Source organism: Crinia signifera, chromosome 5 (genome assembly GCF_055691185.1).
Source record: "Crinia signifera chromosome 5, ASM5569118v1, whole genome shotgun sequence".
NCBI classification, from domain to species: domain Eukaryota; kingdom Metazoa; phylum Chordata; class Amphibia; order Anura; family Myobatrachidae; genus Crinia; species Crinia signifera.
The window spans coordinates 23268197-23289885 of NC_139221.1; the positions used below are offsets into that span (position 1 = coordinate 23268197).

Genomic DNA, 21689 nt, shown 5'->3' on the forward strand with positions numbered 1-21689 from the left:
ACAGAACCAGAAGAGGGGGACTAGCTGAAGAGGTGGGCGAGTTGGGAGAAAGTTTCAGTAGAGAGAGAGGGTGCGGAGGAGGCTGAAAGGAATGGGGGTGAGAGGATGGATGAGGAGAGAAGGATGCAGATTTAATTTCCAGTAGTGGGGGAGAAAGCTGGGGGGGTGGGGAGGATGCGGTGGGATAGGAGATACAGTAGGCAGGTGTAAGAAGACTGCTGTGGTATACAGTAGGTTTGGTCTAGGCAGGGCCGTAACTAGGGGGGGGCTAGGGGGTCACGCGCACCGGGCGCTGGAGGGTGGGGGCGCTAGTTTGGTGTCCCGGCAGCGTGGTCCCTGGGATGAGCAGCGGTGGTCCGGGGACTGGTGGGTTAACGCCAGGTCCTAGCGGGGTCCCGGTGACTGGTGGGTTAACTCCGGCTCCTAGCGCTGCCGGACGGTGGGCGGGTGGCAGATTTTGAAAAGACTTGCCGGACGCTGATTGACTGAATTCAGCCAATCAGCGTCTGGCAAGTCTTTTCAAAGTCATCAGCGCTTCCCGCCGCCAGGCAGATAGCGATAGGAGACGGAGCGAGTGAAGGCTGCCGCTACACCAGTCCCTGGACCCCTGGACGCTACACACAGGTATGTTGGCAGCGGGGGTCCAGGGACTGATGTAGCGGCAGCTTTCACATACACAGCCGCTCGCTATTTGCCTGGCGGCGGGAAGCGCCGATGATTTTGAAAAGACGCTGATTGGCTGAATTCAGCCAATCAGCGTCCGGCAAGTCTTTTCAAAATCTGCCTCCCGCCCACCGCCCGGCAGCGCTAGGAGCCGGAGTTAACCTTCTCCAGTCCCCGGACCCCCACTGCCTGACCCCAAGGCAGTGATTTTTTTTTTTTTGTGGGGGGGGGAGCGTCCAAATGACTGCCGACCCGGGCGCCGAAACACCTAGTTTCGGCCCTGGTCTAGGGGTGGAGAGGTGGATTGCCTTTTAATATGTTAGTGAAGTAGTTGGTGATAACAGGAGGACCTGGTGAGTAGGATTTCCTTCCACAGGTCCACCATGGATTTTCTTCAGACAGGACGCCGACCTCGGAGCCGCCGACACCGGAGCCGCCGACACCGGAGCCAGCGACCTACCGACGGTATCAAGATAGGTAAGTATCAGTGTGTGTGTGATGTGTGTATTAAACTTTTATTTAAAATTTGTGTCAGTGTGTTTTGTGTACTATTTTTTTAACTGTGGAACTACAACTGTGGTTCTCCAAGTCCCAGCTTGCTGGGGAGGCTTGCTGGCACTTGTAGTGCCACAGTAAAAAACAATAGTTTAATCTTTTTTTTACACTTGAATCAGCCCGATGCCCACCGCCCAGGGGCATCGGGGACAGTACCAGGCTTCAGCCTGGTCAGGTAAGTCCTGGAGGGGGGGGACCCCTTCATTGGGGGGGTCCCCACTCCCCAGGCTGACTGGTCGGTAGGGATAAATGCTTTGGCCGGGGGGACTTGTATAAAAAGTCTCCCCCCGGCTGTGGTATTACCCTGCTGGCTGGTTTTGCCTGGGGCTGGTTCTTAAAATACGGGGGACCCCTACTCATTTTGTCCCCCGTATTTTGGGAACCAGCCCCAGAGCAGGAGCCTGGGGCTGGTTGTTAAAAATCAGGGAACCCCTATTTGTCGGGTTCCCTGATTTTTAATTACCGGCTCCAGGCTCTGTCAGCCTGGTGCTGGTTTCGGCTGTGGGGGGGACCCCACGCTGTTTTTTTAAAATATTTTTTTTTTTTTCTATTTATTTTTACACTCTGCAGCCTGCACGGATCTGACTGATCTGTGCAGACTGCTAGAAAAATTCGTATTAGCGGCCGTATATATGGCCAGCTAATACGAATGAATACGACATCGGAGGGTTACAAAGCAGTCGTATATGACTGCTTTGTAATTTCCCCTCCGGAACACGACTTTGCATACGACTGAAACAGTCGTATGCAGTCGTAGGGGAAATACCAATACGAAAAACTAGGTTTTTCATATTGGTAAATTTCCCCCTATATGTATGAAGGCAAATATCCTGCCCGTCTGTCACCTGCCTTTTGCTGCTCGGATGTCGGATCTGGAGTTAAACTGTAAAGCTGTGTACACACGGGGGTGATAGGGGCTGAAATCGCTGGAAATATGGTCACAGGCGACCATATTGCCAGTGATGGGAGTGTGCCCCAGCAATAAATCGCCGTGTGCGCGCTCCCGTTTTCAGCCCCCTTCTAATGGCTGGTCGGTCGCAGCTGATTACCTCTGCGGCACCTCCCGGGAGAGGTTCCCTTTCATCAGCGACCATCTCTGGTCGCTGATGAAAAGGAGAAACTGAGCAATATATCTCCCCCGTGTGTTCGGGGTTTTACTCCTTTTCTTCCTTAATAAGATTAATTATGGTTATATTTTAAACTTGACCTCATGTTTCCCATAGATCATATTACTAAATCTAAAGCTATTTATTAAGGTCTGTGATGAATAGGAAACTGCAGCTTTGTACCTTGAATGCCTTTTTGAGCTGGTCTTGGTTTGAGAAATACAGGGGAGAAAAAGTGCTGGGGTACCCCATATTTCAAAAACCAGCACTGGGCTCTTGGACTGGTTCTGGTTCAAAAATATGGGGGACAAAAAATGTAGGGGTACCTAGTATTTTGGAATGAGCATTGGGCTCCAACAGCCAGCAGGGTTATCCCATAGCCAGGGGACACTAGGGCAGTGGGGACCACCCAATAAAGGGTCAGCCCCCAGGCTTCCTTCTGTCCAGACAAGGAAAAGAACCACTAGGCGCCGTTTGCACACACAAAATAACAATTAAATAACACATTAATAACAATTCACAGTAAAACAATAGATTGCATGCATGCAAATAATTTAAAAAAATTACATTAATGTAAGTGCACTTAATTCTCACAATACTAAGCGCTTATGGATAAAGGCCTTAGTTTAGTTACCACTGTGGTTACGAGGGTTGCAGGTTACTGTGCACCAAAGTTTGTAGTGGCTTGCTGTCACTCCCAGGTGTAACCAAAAGTGTCCCAGCAGTTGACAAAAAAAGGGGGGGGTTCAATTGTAGCTCACAATTGGTATGGTTGAGAGTGTATTGCTTACCAGTAGCGCACGCAGGGGGGGTTTCTGAGTACCCAGAAACCCCCCCCAGGAGTCTAAGGGCCCTAGCCTGAAAGCTGAGGGACCCATCTTTCAAAGGGTACAAGAATTTTAAAAATCGGCCCTAGGGAACCGGAGATATCTGACTTCAAAGCAGTGGACCCCATCCAAGCCTGTTAATTGCTCTTCCCAGTCAGATATTTCAGTTTCTGTCTGACTTAGAGTTTTTCTGAGGGTATATTCCAAAAGCTGGGACTCTCCCCCATTGGTGGACACTAGTAGCTTGTCTCTACTGTTCCCAGAACCAGAAATATCAGCCTTCCAGCAGCTGGTTACTGCTCCAGCTCCACACACCTGGTATGTAGTTTTATATACTCGTTGGTAGATTGCTCTGCCTCCTGAACTCTGATCCCCTAGTCCCCAGTAACATTTGGTAGGTGGGATTCTCTAGTTTTAAATGCCATTAAAATCTAAGAAATCTATTTCCGGGAACTGGAGATATCTGCAGTCAAGCAAGCTGTCCTCCCACCAGAAAATTATGAATAATAAGCCCACTCCACTATACACCCCTCCTCTGCATAACATTCTCTACCACCCTGGAAGTTATGTTTCAGGGCCCCTTCATTCAGCCCAATGCCCCCTTCTCCCACCCCATCTCCCACCATCTGTGCAATAAAGGGGTAATTAGTGGAAATTACTAATCCAGGCCCTACATGCTGTGCGGTTGTTATAATACCCCCTACCACCCGCGGGACATCAAAGCTTCCCCCACCCCTGTCTGTCTGTCTGGGAATATACTCGGTCACCTAAGTGTCCATCTCTGTGCTTTGCTCCGCCCCTCTGGAAACCCCCTTCTGAAAATCCTGCGTTTGCCCCTGCTTACACTTGTGAGCCCCTGTATTGCAAACAACTTGTGGCACTTCGTATGGTGAATAGAGTCCAGGGCAAACAGGGGGTGGGGGGCGAGGGGGTTTGAGAGCAGGCACAGATGCAGTACTCACTGACTTGAGATGGTATCAGTCCGTTGCTGGCGGTGTTTAACCAGCGGGTCAGCCGCTTGATGCGCCTGGAGTCTGCTGCTGCTGTGCAGCGTCTGTCTGCCTCCACGCTCTATCACCCTTCAGCGGACCAGGTGAATGCTGGATGAGAAGGATCCCAGCACGTCCGTTCTGGCTCTTGATGTACTCGCAAGGCGGGGTGACCGTGCGGCTGAGTCTGTGCAAATGACCCACCAGTTTGTGCGCTGGCAGTGCACAAATAACAATTTAATAACAATTCACAGTAAAACAATAAATTGCATGCATGCTTGCATCCTTTTGAGGATCCTTGTTCATTCAAGCTGAGGTCCGTGAGTTGCTGCTGACCCATTTTTTGTGGGAAAGGTATGGAGGTGTAAATGATGTGGGACAGGTACGTGGAGGTGTAAATGATGTGGGACAGGTACAGGGAGGTGTATATGATGTGGGACAGGTACGGGGAGGTGTATATAATGTAGGACAGGTATGTGGAGGTGTATATGATGTGGGACAGGTACGGGGAGGTGTATATGATGTGGGACAGGTACGGGGAGGTGTAAATGACGTGGGACAGGTATGTGGAGGTGTATGTGATGTGGGACAGGTACGGGGAGGTGTAAATGACGTGGGACAGGTACATGGAGGTGTAAATGACGTGGGACAGGTACATGGAGGTGTTGTATTGACAGGAGAGGTATTTTTGTACCATAACAGGTAAAAACGTATATTATTACTTTCACTTTTATACTTTTCAAAAAGTTGTAGAAAATACTGACATATTACTACGTAGATTTTTCTGTGCCACAAAATGCTGAAAAGACTTAAATTTGGTTAAAAAAAAACCCTACTTTCTTGCGATCATTTTTTTAACCATTAAATAGTGCAAGAAAATGTAAACGTGACACATTTTAAAACCAATCGCTGAAGACTGGGTGGGTGTTGACATCTTGTGACATCAGGGCCTGCCCCTGGCAGGCTTCGGTCCACCTGCGACCCCATCATTTTCATGGGGATGCCCATAAAAACCTGGGCATTCCCATAGTCCCATAAGCCTCCTTCCACCCCGGCCCTCCCTTCCCGCAAAACAAACGGCCCGGTGAATGAGTAGCTAGCAGAAGCCTTTCGGTGCCGGAGTTTGCACATGCGCAGAAATGCGCATGGGCAAACACCGCACCATCGGAACGGGACTGAATTTGGCCCCTTCCGATCGGTAGTGAATCAGGCCCTTGTCCAAATTTGGGATATTTCATTCACACAAAGATGCAAAAGAAAACTCCATAGTGTTCTTTATTGCTCGCATAACTGTACATGAGATACGTGTGGGTCCACGAGAAACACAAAGGGGAACCCTTAGCCTTGTGCACGCTCTTTGTATAAACTGAATGACAAAACACAATTGAGTTTTATTTATTTTTTAAACATATTCTGTGTTAAAAAAAAAATGTACAAAAAAAAAATATAAAGAAATAATACATTACATCATTTACAAATGAACAATAAAAGTAAACATTCCATATACAGGAGTAGAATATGAAATACACATTCAAGTAAATGAAATTAGGCAGTGGAGATTCTTGGCTTGCCGCTATCACCGAATCCAGAACCGATACCGGGTCAGTCAAAGGGGGGGGGGGGGGGGGGGGGCAGAAATTTATATTACGAAACAAAAAAAAATACACAAATAAGGTACTAACACATTGTGCCTATTGTGTTAACTCATGCCTTTGCCCCCATTGAAATATTGTTGCCATTGAAATTTGGATGTCCATTGAAATATTGTTGTGTTTGGAATCTTGATCATGACAGGTTGGGCCCAGTTTGTGGAATGACGTATTTAAATTTTTTTGCACAAAAGCTATGTTGTGTATACTGCAAGTATACTTAACGAGACTGAAAATGCTAACTGTATATGTATATATATACTGTATATAATCACAGAGAATAAAGATGGCACTCCAGGGTCGTATTAAAAAAAAAATCAGCGTGTATTTAAAGCATAAATGAGGCCAACGTTTCGGGGCTACAATGCCCCTTTGTCAAGGCTAACAATGGTGAAAATGGTGAAACAAATTAAAAAAAAATGTTTCACCATTGTTAGCCTTGACAAAGGGGCATTGTAACCCCGAAACATTGGCCTCATTTATGCTTTAAATACACGCTAATTCTTTTTGAATAAGACCCTGGAGTGCCGTCTTTATTCTCTGTGATTATCTATCTACCGTTAAAAGGCACCGGGGCGGCTGATTCCGAGGGGTGAGTGTCGGTCCGCCTCCCACTATATATATATATATATATACTGTATGTTGGTTACTTTGCTACATATAAACATACATGTCTGAGTAGCTGTTGGAGGTCCATGCCTACAGATCTCATCCGGTACATGGATTGTAGCACACAGTTAGCTGTGAATATAGTGGATATTCTTTACAATTACAGCATTATTAATGCAGTCCATTACGCACAGTATTTATATAAACATTGCTTTTGGTAATACTTTTTTTTTTATCCACAATTAAAATATTGCAGGTACAGATATAAATAAATAGAAACATGAAGCGTTTTCCAATGTAACAGATTTAAAGTTTCACAAATCGGGTTCTCTCCCTTTTAGGATCCCAACCATGGAGCTGCAGTTATAATGGATACTGGTTGTGGAAGATTTCAGACCAACGCAGAGAAAAGGTATAGTGGCTTATTAGAACTATCCTGCAGGTACGTAATTATACCAGGCCAAACACAATTACAGTACATTCAGCCTCAAGGCCAAATAGCAGAAAGCTGAAAAATTCATTTTTGGGCAAAAGCTAATAAGTTACGGTATTGCTGTAGATTTCTCCCCCAGTTCCAGCATCTGGGGACCCCTGGCCGCTCCCACTATCATGTGCCCCTTTTCAGAACGGTGACGACGGGGGGACTGTAGAACCCAGACCCCAGGTAAGCCGTAGTATTATAGTACAACTCACTTATATACAGCCAAGCTGTATTTATGTTATGGATGGAATTCTCCAGAAACAAAGGGGCCGATTCACATTCGTTCACATGGGTCTGAATTCGGGCCCTTTTTTCTATGGTGGAGGCATGTGTCATTCGGTGGGGAGGCACTAACCTGTTCTCTAGGCTGTGAGTGTATGAAGGTCTGAATAAGCCCCAAAGTGACCTAGTGGGGCACGGTTACAGTAGGTTTGCTGTATTTACCCAGATGTAATATTGGCCAAGCCCAAGTGCCATCATTTGCCCGCTGCTTAATTATCTTTATAGAGGTGATGCTGATACCAACCAGTTAGCTATCATTTATCTAGTGTATTCTAAGCAGTCATAGCTAAAATCTGATTGGTTGTTCTTGTCAAATCCTCCGTTTACTCGAAATCATTCCCTTACTGTCTTAAGGAGTTTCCCAATCTGTTCGATACCAGGAACGGTGTAATTATATCAGATACTGAAGATTGTGGGCAGTAATAAGTAAAATAACCATCTAATATAGTTTACCATCTCCCCCTCCTTTATTTGGCACATTGGGGGAGGGACAGAAGATAAACCCCACCCACTTATTATTAGGGCAGAAAAGGCATTTGAAAGTGGTTCGATAGTTAAGGGACAACTCAAGAGACAGTTTAACAAGTCCAGGCTAATGAAATAACAAGGGTGGACACCCTACAACACCAATGACGTGATTTATACCAATCAATCACATATTAACTTGCATTAGTTTAGCTAGTAGTATGTTGATCTAAAGGTAATAGGATGCAATTGAAAGGGAGGTGAATTGATATGGTGGTGAATTGATGGGGTGATGGAGTGGGTGATTACAGATGCCCAGAATCCCCATCTAGACCAGAAATACTGTTTAGAATACCTGCTACACTGACACTTATAGACTCACTTCAAGAGAAGTTGTGCTGACCCTCATTTGCTGGGCAGCCTGATTGGTTGGCCTAACCATAGTGGGATGGGTTTAAATACCCATTTCTTCCATGCAACATGAAATCACCTATAGCAGGGGTATTCAGCTGCTCTGGAACTACACATCCCAGCATGCCCTGCAACAGTTTTGCCATACAATGTGCCAGTGTATGCTGGAATGTGTAGTTCTACAGCAGCTGGAGGGCTGCTTGTTGTATATCCCTGCACACTTGTTCGTCATTATAAAAAAAAAAAGTCGCTGACCTACTGTTAGTTCTTTATATAAGATGCAGAACTGCAACACAGAATATATTAATATTAATGAAAAGTCACATATCCAAGTCTGGCAGTGTAGTATATCATCAGTATTCATTTGGAAAAGAGCAAAATAAAATCCGTGGGCGAAACACAGGCAGTCCTCGCCCATTAAATAGGGCACCCATCTCCTAATTTACAGTTCTGTACAAGCCTTCTGTAATATCTACCAAATGCACTGCTTATTGTGTTTGCCTTTTCTTCAGTGCTTTTCAGCCCTTCATTCAGTTCATTAGGCAAAGTGCTCATCTCTGCCGCTATGTGACATCTGTCTTTCTTTTGAAGTCATAAAAAAACTTTATTAACAATGTTTGGCTTTTGCATCTATCCAAAGGCTTCACTGTAACATTATGACCCAAAACTCAAGTGTCAGAACAAGGATTTCCTCGGGGTGGCGCATCTCTCTGTTTATGGTATGGACAAACTGCAAGAATACAGAACAAAATAACGTAAGGGTCTGTATTAAATATAAATAAGAAGGGGGAGGGGCTTCCAAGGGAACGAGACACAGTTTCATCTAACTAGAAAACAGCAGATTTATGTACAGATATTTGATCCCATCTTAAGACTCTACTCTCATCCCGATTTTAGTCTCTCTCTTTTTTTTCTCGATTCTCAAATGTCTACTTGACGCTTCTAGCACAAGACACCATCCCGTAGGAAAAGAGGCATTTTCTATGGCATTACTAAGTACATAACATGCTGCACTAATATAGTGCACGTTCTGCCTTACATACAGCAAATGATGTAGGCGGAATTGGGAGAACTAGAGAAAGTAGAAACATGATCTCATTTACACGTGTTTCGCTTCCCAGAATAATTACTACAAAATACTGCAATTCAGTACACGTTCATGTGTACTGTGGCACAGCAGCGTTGGGTACGATTGGTCCTGTGGTCCCGTATTTTATCCTTACACTCTGACGGAATACATGCTGTAAACTCTGAATGTCTTCATAGATCAGTCTTCTATATGATGTTATTTACATCAAACCCCATTACTTGCCCCAAAAGAGCAAAGTCTATCACATGGCCTTGCGGTTGGCTGTAGAGACTATGGTATTAGTTCATAAGTACTGGTTACATGAGGTTAAAACGTCAGGTCTTGCACCAGACCATTTAATATGTACATCTAGAATGAAACGTTTTCCAGTTGAAAATCAGTCTGTGGGGTTATAGAATATTCAGTGACGTTACACTGCATGTAGACTGTGCTTAAATCTCTGCCATTGAGTTCTTTCTTAAAACATTCTTTATATTGTACGTTTCCAAGACACCAGAGAAGGAATGTATTTTCTTTCAGCGTTTGCTGTCTTACATGTCCGCGTCTCCATCATATGCCAACGTTAGTGGTTTCAGGCGGTTGTTTTGTCGTCTTGGTGGCTTTTTGGGTTTTTTACTATGGATAAAAAAATTAGGCAAATATTTGGGTTAGATAAATCAAACGTTTTATGACAAACATTTAATTAATTAATTTGTAATTGCTGATCAGGGCATAGGTGTAATGGGAGCAGCAGAAGAATAAGGCTTTAGTTATGGCATTTGCTAAACAATCTTATAATCAACTAATATTTTTATGTCCACTGCAGCATTTATCCTGAGATCCGCCAGCCCTCCTTCTTGTAATTCTTGACCCAAACATGACTATAAACATTACTTGTAGAATTACAGGCACCGTGTACAGAAAAAGCGGGATGATGCATTGGGCGAGATGTATTAAAAAAGCGCATATGTACTAACATATGCGGCTGGCATCGCGGTGCGGTAACGGAGCCCCCCCGCGATACCTGTACTCTGGTCTGCGGGGGGTCTCCGTCACCTCCCAGCCGGCTTCTGCTGCCTACACGCCGGGGACAGCTAACCCTAACCCTCCTTCTCCCCCCTGCAGCCGGAAGGACGTCCGGCTGTGTTGATAGGGGGAGGAAGGGCTTACCTTCCGGGGTCCAGGAGGACCTGCAAGAAGGTAAGCCCAAGGGAGGGGGGAAAGGTGGCGATACCCTGCCCTGCGATAACGGTGCGGCCGGGTAATAGTACATAGGAAAATGCGGTAAAGCTGGGGTTTTACCACAGGGTGTGAATCAGTTGGTCACCAGCAAGTTGTTAGACCGTCATTAGGTCAACACCATTAGGTCGACATTCATTTAGGTCTACATATGTCTAAGTTGACATTCAGGAAATTCGACATGGGTTAGGTTGACAGGGTCATTAGGTCGACATGGGTAAGGTCGACAGTGAAAAAGTCGACATGTTTTTTTTTACCCTTATGTCCTAGTGTAGTGGTTCCCAACCTTTTTTCTCTCCCGTACCCCTTGATTCGGCTTTTCCACTGTCCTAGTGGATGCTGAGGCATGAAATACTGTCGGCACATGTTGTGTTGACATGGGCACCGAAACCTACCACCACATCCCCTCGCATGGGTCGCCATGCTTCAGGCACACTATTTTATTCTCCCACCACATCCTAGTGGATGGTTAGGGCATGAAATACCGCCAGTTGGCACATGTCGTGTCAACATGGACACCAAAACGTACCACCGTGTCCCTTCGCATGGCTTGCTGCACTCGCCATGTTTCGGGCACGGTGCCTCGCTATGCTCAGCACACTATTTTATTCTCCCACCATGCCCTAGTGGATGGTAGGGCATGAAATACCGCCTGTCGGCACATGTCGGCTCAAAAAAAAAACATGTCGACCTAATGACCCATGTCGAACTAACCTATGTTGACCTAAAGTCTTGTCGATCTTATTGCATGTCGACTTAGTCATGTCGACCTAAAGTCATGTTGACCTAAACTCAGGTCAACCTATCTGCATGTCGACCTATCTGCCTGTCGACCTAGTGATGTTGACCTAATGCTTGTCGATCTACTTGGTGGTGACCCAATGGGGGAAATTTACTAAGATGTGTATTTTACTTCACATGTGATGTTGCTATGGGCAACCAATCAGAATCTACTTCATATTCATTTAGAACCCTCTAGAAGATAGTAGACAGGATCTGATTGGTTGCCCATAGCAACATCACATGTGAAGTAGAATACACATCTTGGTAAGTTTCCCCCAATGACCGTATCCCGATGCATACCCTACAATTGCCTACTCTTGCGGATTGACTGAGCGTTTCCCAAAAATCATGTGGCACTACCAACTGCCTGGAAGAGTGGGCAAGCCTCCTGGATCTGGCCTAGAGATGGCCATCGACCATCGATGATCCATAATCATTTATGGATTATGGCCGATGTAGATTAGTTTTGCCAACAATGGAGAGAATCAGATGGTTCCCCTCCATTGATAACACAGCATAACTAAATACTTTTTTTTTTTCCTCCCAAGGGGCTGGGACACAGAGCATAGATCTACCCCTGACACCCATGAAGCCCCGCCCCCAGGTTCTAATTGGCCCACGGGCCATTCAGTCAAAGAAAAGGGATGGCCAGCATCAGGGAAACAATTGATGGTCATCCATTGCATAGTATGCTACGTACCATTAATGACTGGTTGCACTATTGCCATCCGATGGCGACCGATGATGATGATCGCAACGATGGCCATCGCTAATCTGGCCTCCACCTAATGCCCAGCCACCCACTTACCAAGTGAAGTGGGCAGACCCAGCGGGCAATAGCCACGCCACCCACTTTACAATGTCGGTATTCTCAGCATTGAATAGTTGGGGCGTGGCCATGATGAGGCAATCGCAGAGTCTAAAAAGTTGCTAATTGCAGCCCTGATGTCATTCTGCTTCATTAGCAAGAGAGATTATTCATTTGTTTCTTGTTTATAAACTTCCATATTTCAGAGTGCAGTACCTATATATGACCTACTGGTGGTGCTGTTGTTCAAGATTTTCAAATTAGGCATTTAGAACAAGGCGGCTGTACTGGTACATAAAGTATACTGTGAGTACATTGGAAAAGCTGCTTTAGAACATGAACATATTTATTTGACATTGTTACAATCATTTTATTAGTAAAATAATAGATCTTAATAAAAACCTGAAAACTCACCATGCCAGATAGATCATAGAAACCACAAATAAGAGCAATACAAAGGCACCTGCAGCTACCCCATACACCCAGGTCTTCAGTTTCCCATCTAGAAAGAGCGGATGTTAGTTTACGGTTAGTACAGAAATGACCATAAATCATTTGCAGCTTCTCTCAGGTTAGTTGTATTAACGTGTTACACTAATACAGCGACTTACTGATGTTATACTATACGGAATGCAACAATCTATTCATGCATATGCAAATCGGGTGTGGATCAGGTGGTCACCAGCAAGTAGTTAATCATTAGGTCGTCACCATTAGGTCGATATGCGTCTAGGTCGACTTGCGTCTAGGTTGGCATGCAGGAAGGTCGACATGAGTCTAGGTCAATGTGGGTTAGGTCTACATAAGGTCGACAGGGTCATTAGGTCAACACGGGTTAGGTTGACAGTTAAAAGGTCGACATGGGGTTTTTCACAGTTTTTTTTAACCCCGAATGTCGACACAGGTTAAAGTGTCTGCATCCCCTCACATGGCTCGCTACGCTCTGCACTCTTCTTTATTCTCCCACCACGCCCTAGTGGATGGTAGGGCATGAAATGCCGCCTGTCGGCACATGTCGGCTCAAAAAACATTAAAAATCCCCATGTCGACCCTTTGACTGTCGACCTAACCCATGTCAGCTTAGACTCATGTCGACCTTCCTGCATGTTGACCTAGATCAGTGATGGCTAACCTTGACACTCCAGCTGTTGTTAAACTACACATCCCAGCATGCCCTGCATCAGTTTTAGCATGGCCAAATAGCAAAACTGTAGCAGGGCATGCTGGGATGTGTAGTTCAACAACATCTGGAGTGTCAAGGTTAGCCATCTCTGACCTAGGCACATGTTGACCTAATGGTGTTGACCGAATGACTGTCTAACAACTTGCTGGTGACCCAATGGCTGTATTCCTGCAAATTTATTCAGGCTTTTGGCCGATTGCATATGACAGCTATGCACTAATCACTGCTGCAGTAACGGGTGATCCACTGCTGAGAGTATTAGATATTTAGATGTCTCTTATTTTAAGATCTGCATCTCCCGCCGTACAGTATATAGACTCCAGGCGAATGCGGACACATCTGTATATATCATACAGTATTATATCATTCTACAGTGAAGATTATTTACAAAAAAAAAAATGTTTACATACCGGAGCCAAACGGCTGCAAGAACCACGTCCTGCCCCCGTACCCCGATTGGCTGCTGGACGGCTGGGTGGGGTTCATCGCTCGACTTGTTTTGACGTCGCCCTTCTTGTCCGCCATAGTGGGCATGACCACTACAGGAATTAGCGTGCACTGATCCAGCGTCCCGTCGGACGACGTCACTTCTGTGTAGCCATCCTCACAGCCGCAGGATCCCGTCTTCCAATGAGATATAGAAGCATAATATCGGAATCACAATAGCCAGAGGTTTCATGGGGTGAGTGAGGGTAATACATGGAATAATACAGTGACGTATAGGATATCTTGTATCACTCGGATTTATCCTTCGCGCCTGCTTCTGTCTATGGCAGACACGGTACGAGATAGTCACCATGGTACACTATGCAGTAAAACAATATATGTGGGAGGAGCCTGTTTGAGTATGCAATGACATAGGCGCATGGAGCGGGGGAGGGGTAGTTCAACCTGCCCAGTTCTTGGCGCCGCTAATCTAAGTCACCAGAGACTGACTAATGGTGCCCATACACTAGTAAGATTTATCTGCAGATCTGGCCGGTTGGAACAAAAACATGGTTATGGATGAGTGACAGTTTGTCAGTTTTCCAGCATTTCCAAGCAAATGGTCAACTGTCATTTGCTCTCATCCATAACCATGTTTTTGTTCCAACCAGACAGATCTGCAGATAAATCTGCGTGTGTATGGCCACCTTTAGTGGCGGAGTTACATGGCTCGTAAAGTAGCAAACTACCGCCAACCAGAATCAGGCCCTATATCCCCTGTAAATGATACAACTCATTGACAGTACTTTTCCTGTACTGCAAAACAAATGGTACAATATTAACATAATGTATAAATACATTGTAGATCTATACACAACATCTAGCCGGAGGGTAAAGCGCATTCTTTGTTTTGATGACATTACATTGTAACGTCCTGGTGACGGCGGGAGGCTAATAGGATCAGCAATAAAGGAGCAGTGATTCTGTCATTAAGTCGTTATACTATTCGGTACAAATGATGGGTGTTAATGAGTCGCCCGCGGATCAAACTTGTCTGACAAGTAACTGCCCCCCGCTCCTCAGGCAGCGTCCTGTCTGCTGCGGGATATATGAGGCATGCAGCGGCGCTGCGGTGTAACAGCTGCTCTCTCCCTGTGGGTGTCCCTACTTACCTCAGTACAGTACGAGTGTTTCTGGGTACACGGCGGGCTGCAAGTCCTTTCACTCTCCGGTCTGTGCACCTCAAAGCAGCCTCCTGTAGGAAGACACAAACACGACTGAAATCAATGGCAGCGCGGTTCCGTAACAGCGATAAATGCAAATATACCTTAGCACAGGTGCGGCGCTCAGACGTAACAAATACAAGAAGAGACAATACAATATCCAGTTGTGAATCCACAAATCCATGTTATCCAAAGGGACGCGGGTCCGATAAATCTATAATGTAGTATTAGCAATCTAGGGGCTCTGATCCGATTTACACGGGACCGTGCATCGAATCTGAGGTAAAACACATGCAATTTTCCACTTTTTATTCGATTTAGCGACCCGATGTATCGAAATAGGATGAAATTGGGCAAAATCGCAGTAGTGTATGGTCACTCAGAGTATAAGCAGCAGGGATCTGGGATAAGTTCCCGATCCCTTGTATTATTGCGGCTCTGACACCTGTTTATTGTAGATAATGCGGAGGCACCTGCACAGGGCTGGATTAAGCCTTCTAGGGGCCCAGGTCACATTAGACAGGGGCTCCTCTCCCACTTGTCATTACTGGCCACAAACTGCACTGGAGGATATTACACTGTCAAAACACAGAGTAAAGGCAACATAAACTTGCTCAATGGGTAACTGCAGGGGGGGGGGATTTATATATATATATATATATATATATAAAACTTTGTAATCCTGGCACTCACTGCATACAGGGGCATAGGGTCTGGTGCCTTCCGTAGGGTCCTCCGGGCAAACAGCCTAGGAGAATCGGCGTCTAACAGGCTGTGAGTCAAGTTTCTATTGTAACTGAGTGCCGCCGCACCGACAAGTTATATATATATATATATATATATATATATATCCCACATGGAAAGCCTGTGTGTGTTCCTCTGTACCTTACTCTGTAGGAGACCTCACAGGCTCAGTACTGTCTCTGATTAAAAACCCTCCCATGACAAGGCCGCCGCTGCTGCCCTACATGGGCCAGAGAAGCATGTGATGAGCTCCACCAATCAGAGTTCAGCACAAGCCCCTCAGCCTCTGACCTCTTGTGCAGTCTCATGGGACTTAGTCAACTCGCAGTAATGCACTTCACACGTTTACAGTCAGTGTGCCTTGGCTCCCGATGCTCAGCACCATTTATCATGCACACAACCTTTAGCTAAAATATACATGCCGACCACAGGGGGGCCCTAGATAGAGGGGGGCCAGGGATACTGACCCCCCCTGAGCCCCCCGCCCTCCCCTTATCCGGCCCTGCAGTGTAATTCTGGATAAATACAGCGTATCTGGGCTCATCGGACAGGACTGGCAGAACCTATTGTTATACATTACTGCAATTATTAGGAATCCGGGGAAATATATATCTTATTAACCTGTCACATTAAATCCGTCTGATCTCTGACACCATACTGTCCGGGAAGATCCTTTCCATGGGCTGGACAGCCATTTATACTCAAAGCATTGTCCATCTGTGTGGAGAGATCAGCATAATGGTAATGTGTTAGTATAAAATAATATTAATGATAACAGTAGTAATCTCAGGCGTCCGTCTCCTGCGCGGAGCTCACGGGCAATCACATGACTCTCATAAGCGCGATAGGTGGTGTGAATTGTAATAGACACATGCCAATAACTATACACACAAGTATACACAGGTAATGTTAATCCTTTAGTGTTTCCATTAGTATATTTATAGGGGCTCATGCCCAGCCCCGTCTCACCCACCTTGACATGGTTTTGTTTCCAAAATTTGCTCTGGGCAAAGATGTTGGTTTTCCATCTCCTGGATTATCACGGCCCTCGAGCGCACCTTCACCCCCGGAAAGCCCAGGTCTTGTCCACTGACACATGTCAGCTGGCACAAACTCCATTCAGACCACTCATTCAGATAGCAGTCACCTGTGACAGACAAATATCAATGCCTGGGTTAATTACAATGTGCCTAATAGTGTAACAAAGCAATGCAATGTACAATATGCCAATGCGCTCCTCCTAGCATTACTAATATTACTGGCAGCATATTGGGGTGGGGGGTTTATTAGGATTGATGAGAATCTGTCAACTTCCCAGAAAACTCACATGGCCCCAGATACTGTACAACGCTGGAACTCTTCTTGGTTTCAGATTATCTTCAAGATATATTGCAGAGGTTTTATCCTATAGGTAGGGATCTGCAGAATGCAGCGATAATCTTCCAAGAGAATCTATTCAACGGAACGACACGGGGCAGATGTAATAGGGTGGGCGTTTGCAAGATATGCGATGTTTGTTGGTTGAAACCTGCATAAATCACACGGTTTGCAAAAATCGCATATGTAATAGAGATTAAAAATCGCTCGTTTTGCTGTGACCATTAAAATCGCACTTTAAAAATCGCATCCAGATGTTTTCCCATTGAAGAATCAAAATTGCAAATGTAATAGGTTACAGGTTAAGGATGCCACTGAAGACAAAATTGGTGGCCGCCATGATGGACACCAGGGGATGAGGGGAGTATAAAATAAGGTGCGGGACGGGGGGGGGGGGGGTAATTGGGACGACAAAAACCCCGAAAAATTTAGTTTTTGGGATATCCGGATAAGGGCTACCCAACCTTTGCGATTATTTCAATCGCACACCAAACATGACTGAAAAATCGCCCAAAAATTGTTTGACAGAACCATGCACAGATCAGTGAGATCCGTGCAATGCTTTACAGGACGGTGGCCCTGAGTCAGTGTCTCTTCCTACTGGGTGGGAGTTAGCTTGCATGAGAGCAGGAGGCTGGGCTATGAGGCATGATAGGGGTATGTGGGCGACACAGCGTCAGCGACTCTCCAGTGGTGGAAGTTACAGTTCAGGAGACCAGGAAGCTGGCTAGTGATAGGGGTGTGTGGGCATACGGGGGGACTAAAGAGGAGGGTGTGGGACACTGTGCAGCTTCTGCCAGTGGGTGAGGGTCCAGCGTGGCATCACAGGAGTACAGGACGGTGCCCCTGAGTCAGTGTCTCCTCCTACTGGGTGGGAGTTAGGGTGCATGAGAGCAGGAGTCTGGGCTATGAGGCATGATAGGGGTATGTGGGCGACACAGCGTCAGCGACTCCCCAGTGGTGGAAGTTAAGGGGCAGGAGAACAGGAGGCAGGGCAGTGATAGGGGTGTGTGGGCATACGGGGGGACTAAAGAGGAGGGTGGGGGACACTGTGCAGCTTCTGCCAGTGGGTGAGGGTCCAGCGTGGCAGCACAGGAGTACAGGATGGTGGCCCTGAGTCAGTGTCTCCTCCTACTGGGTGGGAGTTCGGGTGCATGAGAGCAGGAGGCTGGGCTATGAGGCATGATAGGGGTATGTGGGCGACACAGCGTCAGCGACTCTCCAGTGGTGGAAGTTACAGTTCAGGAGACCAGGAAGCTGGCTAGTGATAGGGGTGTGTGGGCATACGGGGGGACTAAAGAGGAGGGTGTGGGACACTGTGCAGCTTCTGCCAGTGGGTGAGGGTCCAGCGTGGCATCACAGGAGTACAGGACGGTGCCCCTGAGTCAGTGTCTCCTCCTACTGGGTGGGAGTTAGGGTGCATGAGAGCAGGAGTCTGGGCTATGAGGCATGATAGGGGTATGTGGGCGACACAGCGTCAGCGACTCCCCAGTGGTGGAAGTTACGGTTCAGGAGAGCAGGAAGCTGGGCAGTGATAGGGGTGTGTGGGCATACGGGGGACTAAAGAGGAGGGTGGGGGACACTTTGCAGCTTCTGCCAGTGGGTGAGGGTCCAGCGTGGCAGCACAGGAGTACAGGAAGGTGGCCCTGAGTCAGTGTCTCTTCCTACTGGGTGGGAGTTAGGATGCATGAGAGCAGGAGGCTGGGTGGTAAAGCATGATTGGGGAATATGGGCAACACAGGGTGAGCGGGTCCCCACTGGCGGAAGTTACGGGGCAGGAGAACAGGTGGCAGGGCAGTGATAGAGGTGTGTGGGAATGAGGGGTAGTAAAGGTTTTTGGTTGTTGCTGAGTAGGGATAGGCATTGGTGCAGACGCCATCGATGGTTGGCATTGATGGCGATTTTGCACCCTGCCATCGATAGTAGTAACATATTACTTGGATAACCATCGATTGTTGTAGCTATCGATGGTCATCCATTATATCTGACTGAATAGGCCGTGGGTCAATCAGAACTTGGTGGCGGGACTTCTGGGTGTGCGGGGCGGAGCTATGCTCCGTGTACCGTCACCTTAAAAATTTTTGAAACTTGATCGCGATTCGGGGGGGGGGGGGGGGGGGGTGTGTCGCGGGGGTCCCACGGGGGTCTTGCGAATCGCGGGAGGGGGGTCGCGGGGGTCCGGGGTGCTGGCAGAGGGGGGGGGGGGGGGGTGCAGGAGTAATGGTGGATGGTGGCTGTGGAGTAATGGTGGATGGTGGGCGTGTACTGTAGCCCTGGCTGGGCGGGGAGAGGTGATGTCAAGGGGGTGGAACGTTATACACATGAAAACGTTATACACATAAAACACTGGTCTTTTCCCTAGGGGGGGGCGGGTTTGTGTATGCCGCTGGGCGGGAACGTTAGCTACACAGGGGATGAGTGACAGATCTGGCTAAATATATAAGAGATTATAAAAAGTCTGAGATGTTGTTGTTTTTTGACAAGTGTGTCGTGTAAGAGCCATCGGTATTGTTTCATTTAAAAAAACCTGTCAGTACAATACTCAAATCGGATCATTTTCTTTTGAAATGAGCTGTGTTGTATTTACAGTATGTGTCTGTATACATATACTGTATATCTGATTGGTGCCATAGGGAGCGATTCCTGTGCTGTGTAGTGTTCTAGGTCCTTAGGATTAGTATTTGTAGTGTAGATAAGGAATTGCTATTTCCCTCAGTTCTGCTACTTTTCCACTTTAAGCTTCTATAAGACCCTGGGAGTGCGGGCGAGGTCTGGGCAGCCCCCCGTACCCCAATATATTCCACAATTATGTGCACCATTTGGATTTGCAATTTTATGGGGCCAACAGAGCCCTTGCCAGTACCTGGGCCCACCCAATGCCTCGGCGGTCGTGCTAGCAGGGAGTACAGTAATAATATCAGGTCACCTTTAATTTTACACAGCAAACTAAAATATATTTTGATGAAAGTCCTCCAGCAAATGTGCAGTGTGTGTGAATGCCTCACCCTACCTGGACAGGGCACAGAGCAGGACTCCTCCAGCACAATGTTCTTGTCTCCGCTGACCAGCAGCTCTATGTCCCCACAGAATTCCTCATCCACCACTTTTCCGGAGTCTTCTCGTGATCCATCATACACCACACAGGAAATGTTCCTGAACCTGGTGCCCTCTCCACACTGAGCATCCTGGCATGAGATATAAGGGACAGCTGACATTCCATCCAGTACACCTTTCCTCCTTCCGCCTACACTCTACCTCCTTCCGCCTACACTCTACCTCCTTCCACCTACACTCTACCTCCATCTTCTCACACTCTACCTCCATCTTCTCACACTCTACCTCCATCTTCTCACACTCTACCTTCATCTTCTCACACTCTACCTTCATCTTCTCACACTCTACCTTCATCTTCTCACACTCTACCGTACCTTCATCTTCTCACACTCTACCTTCATCTTCTCACACTCTACCTTCATCTTCTCACACTCTACCGCACCTTCATCTTCTCACACTGCACTCTACCTCATTTTTGTATACCCTCTGCTTTCTTCCTTGTAAACTCAATCTTCTTCTGTGTACACACTACTTCCTTCCATGTACACTCAATCTACTTTGGTGTACATGCTACTTCCTGCTGTGTACACTTCACTTCCTTCCACACACACTCTACCTCCTTATCTCCTAAACTCTTCTTACTTCTGTGTACACTCCTTATCGATTAAACTCTACCACCTTCGCTCTGAACTCTACCACCTTCCGCCTAGACTCTGCCACCTCCCGCCTACACTCTGCCACCTCCCGCCTACACTCTGCCACCTCCCGCCTACACTCTGCCACCTCCCGTCTACACTCTGCCACCTCCCGCCTACACTCTGCCACCTCCCGTCTACACTCTGCCACCTACCGTCTACACTCTGCCACCTCCACTCTGCCACCTCCCGCCTACACTCTGCCACCTCCCGCCTACACTCTGCCACCTCCCGTCTACACTCTGCCACCTCCCGCCTACACTCTGCCACCTTCCGTCTACACTCTGCCACCTCCCGCCTACACTCTGCCACCTCCCGTCTACACTCTGCCACCTACCGTCTACACTCTGCCACCTCCACTCTGCCACCTCCCGCCTACACTCTGCCACCTCCCGCCTACACTCTGCCACCTCCCGTCTACACTCTGCCACCTCCCGTCTACACTCTGCTACCAGCTTCCTGTCTACACGCTACCAGCTGAACTCTGTTTTGTTCCATGTACAGTCTACCTCCTTCCATGCTTACTGGAGGAAAGGACATTTACCCTAATCATGGATTATGCCCTGAAATACAAAGAGTAATGTGCATGGAATACCCTGCCACACACATTAAGACTCTCCTCTAGCCTCCAAACTTTCAAGCCTAAAAACTCACCTCTTCAGGCAGCCTATCATATTCAGGACCCCCCATAACCTCCAGTAGCATTCATATCTAATTGCATCCCGTCAGGACTGTCCTGTAATCTGATGGGACTGCCATGCTATGGAATCCTATCCTTATGTATCCCTCCTATTATCCCTATAGATTGTAAGCTTGCGAGCAGGGCCCTCCTACCTCTATGTCGGTTTGTTTCTACCCAGTTTGTTTTATCACTGTTGTTTATATTTGTAAAGTGCAATGGAATCTGCTGCGCTATATAAGTAACTGTACATAAATAAATAATAAATAAAGCTGGATTCTTCATTTGCCCATTGAATAGTAGTTACAGAAACAGTGTCTTCTATTACAGGATCAGATGGGCCCACCACTGTGTCATCCTATCTCTATACCA

General features: G+C 46.9%; 1 protein-coding gene across 1 annotated transcript in view; it reads right to left on the reverse strand.

The window, feature by feature from the left end:
- Positions 1-7284: 7284 nt before the first annotated feature.
- Positions 7285-21689, reverse strand: part of THSD7A (thrombospondin type 1 domain containing 7A) — a 367288-nt gene continuing 352883 nt past the window's right edge. The window contains exons 25-31 of the mRNA XM_083186796.1: positions 19900-20074; positions 16486-16659; positions 16134-16229; positions 14718-14800; positions 13530-13743; positions 12351-12438; positions 7285-9742 (exon numbers count right to left, since the gene is read on the reverse strand). Of these exons, the coding sequence (XP_083042922.1) occupies positions 9658-9742; positions 12351-12438; positions 13530-13743; positions 14718-14800; positions 16134-16229; positions 16486-16659; positions 19900-20074 (915 nt within the window). The 3' untranslated portion in view covers positions 7285-9657. The remainder of the gene's footprint in view (positions 9743-12350; positions 12439-13529; positions 13744-14717; positions 14801-16133; positions 16230-16485; positions 16660-19899; positions 20075-21689) is intronic.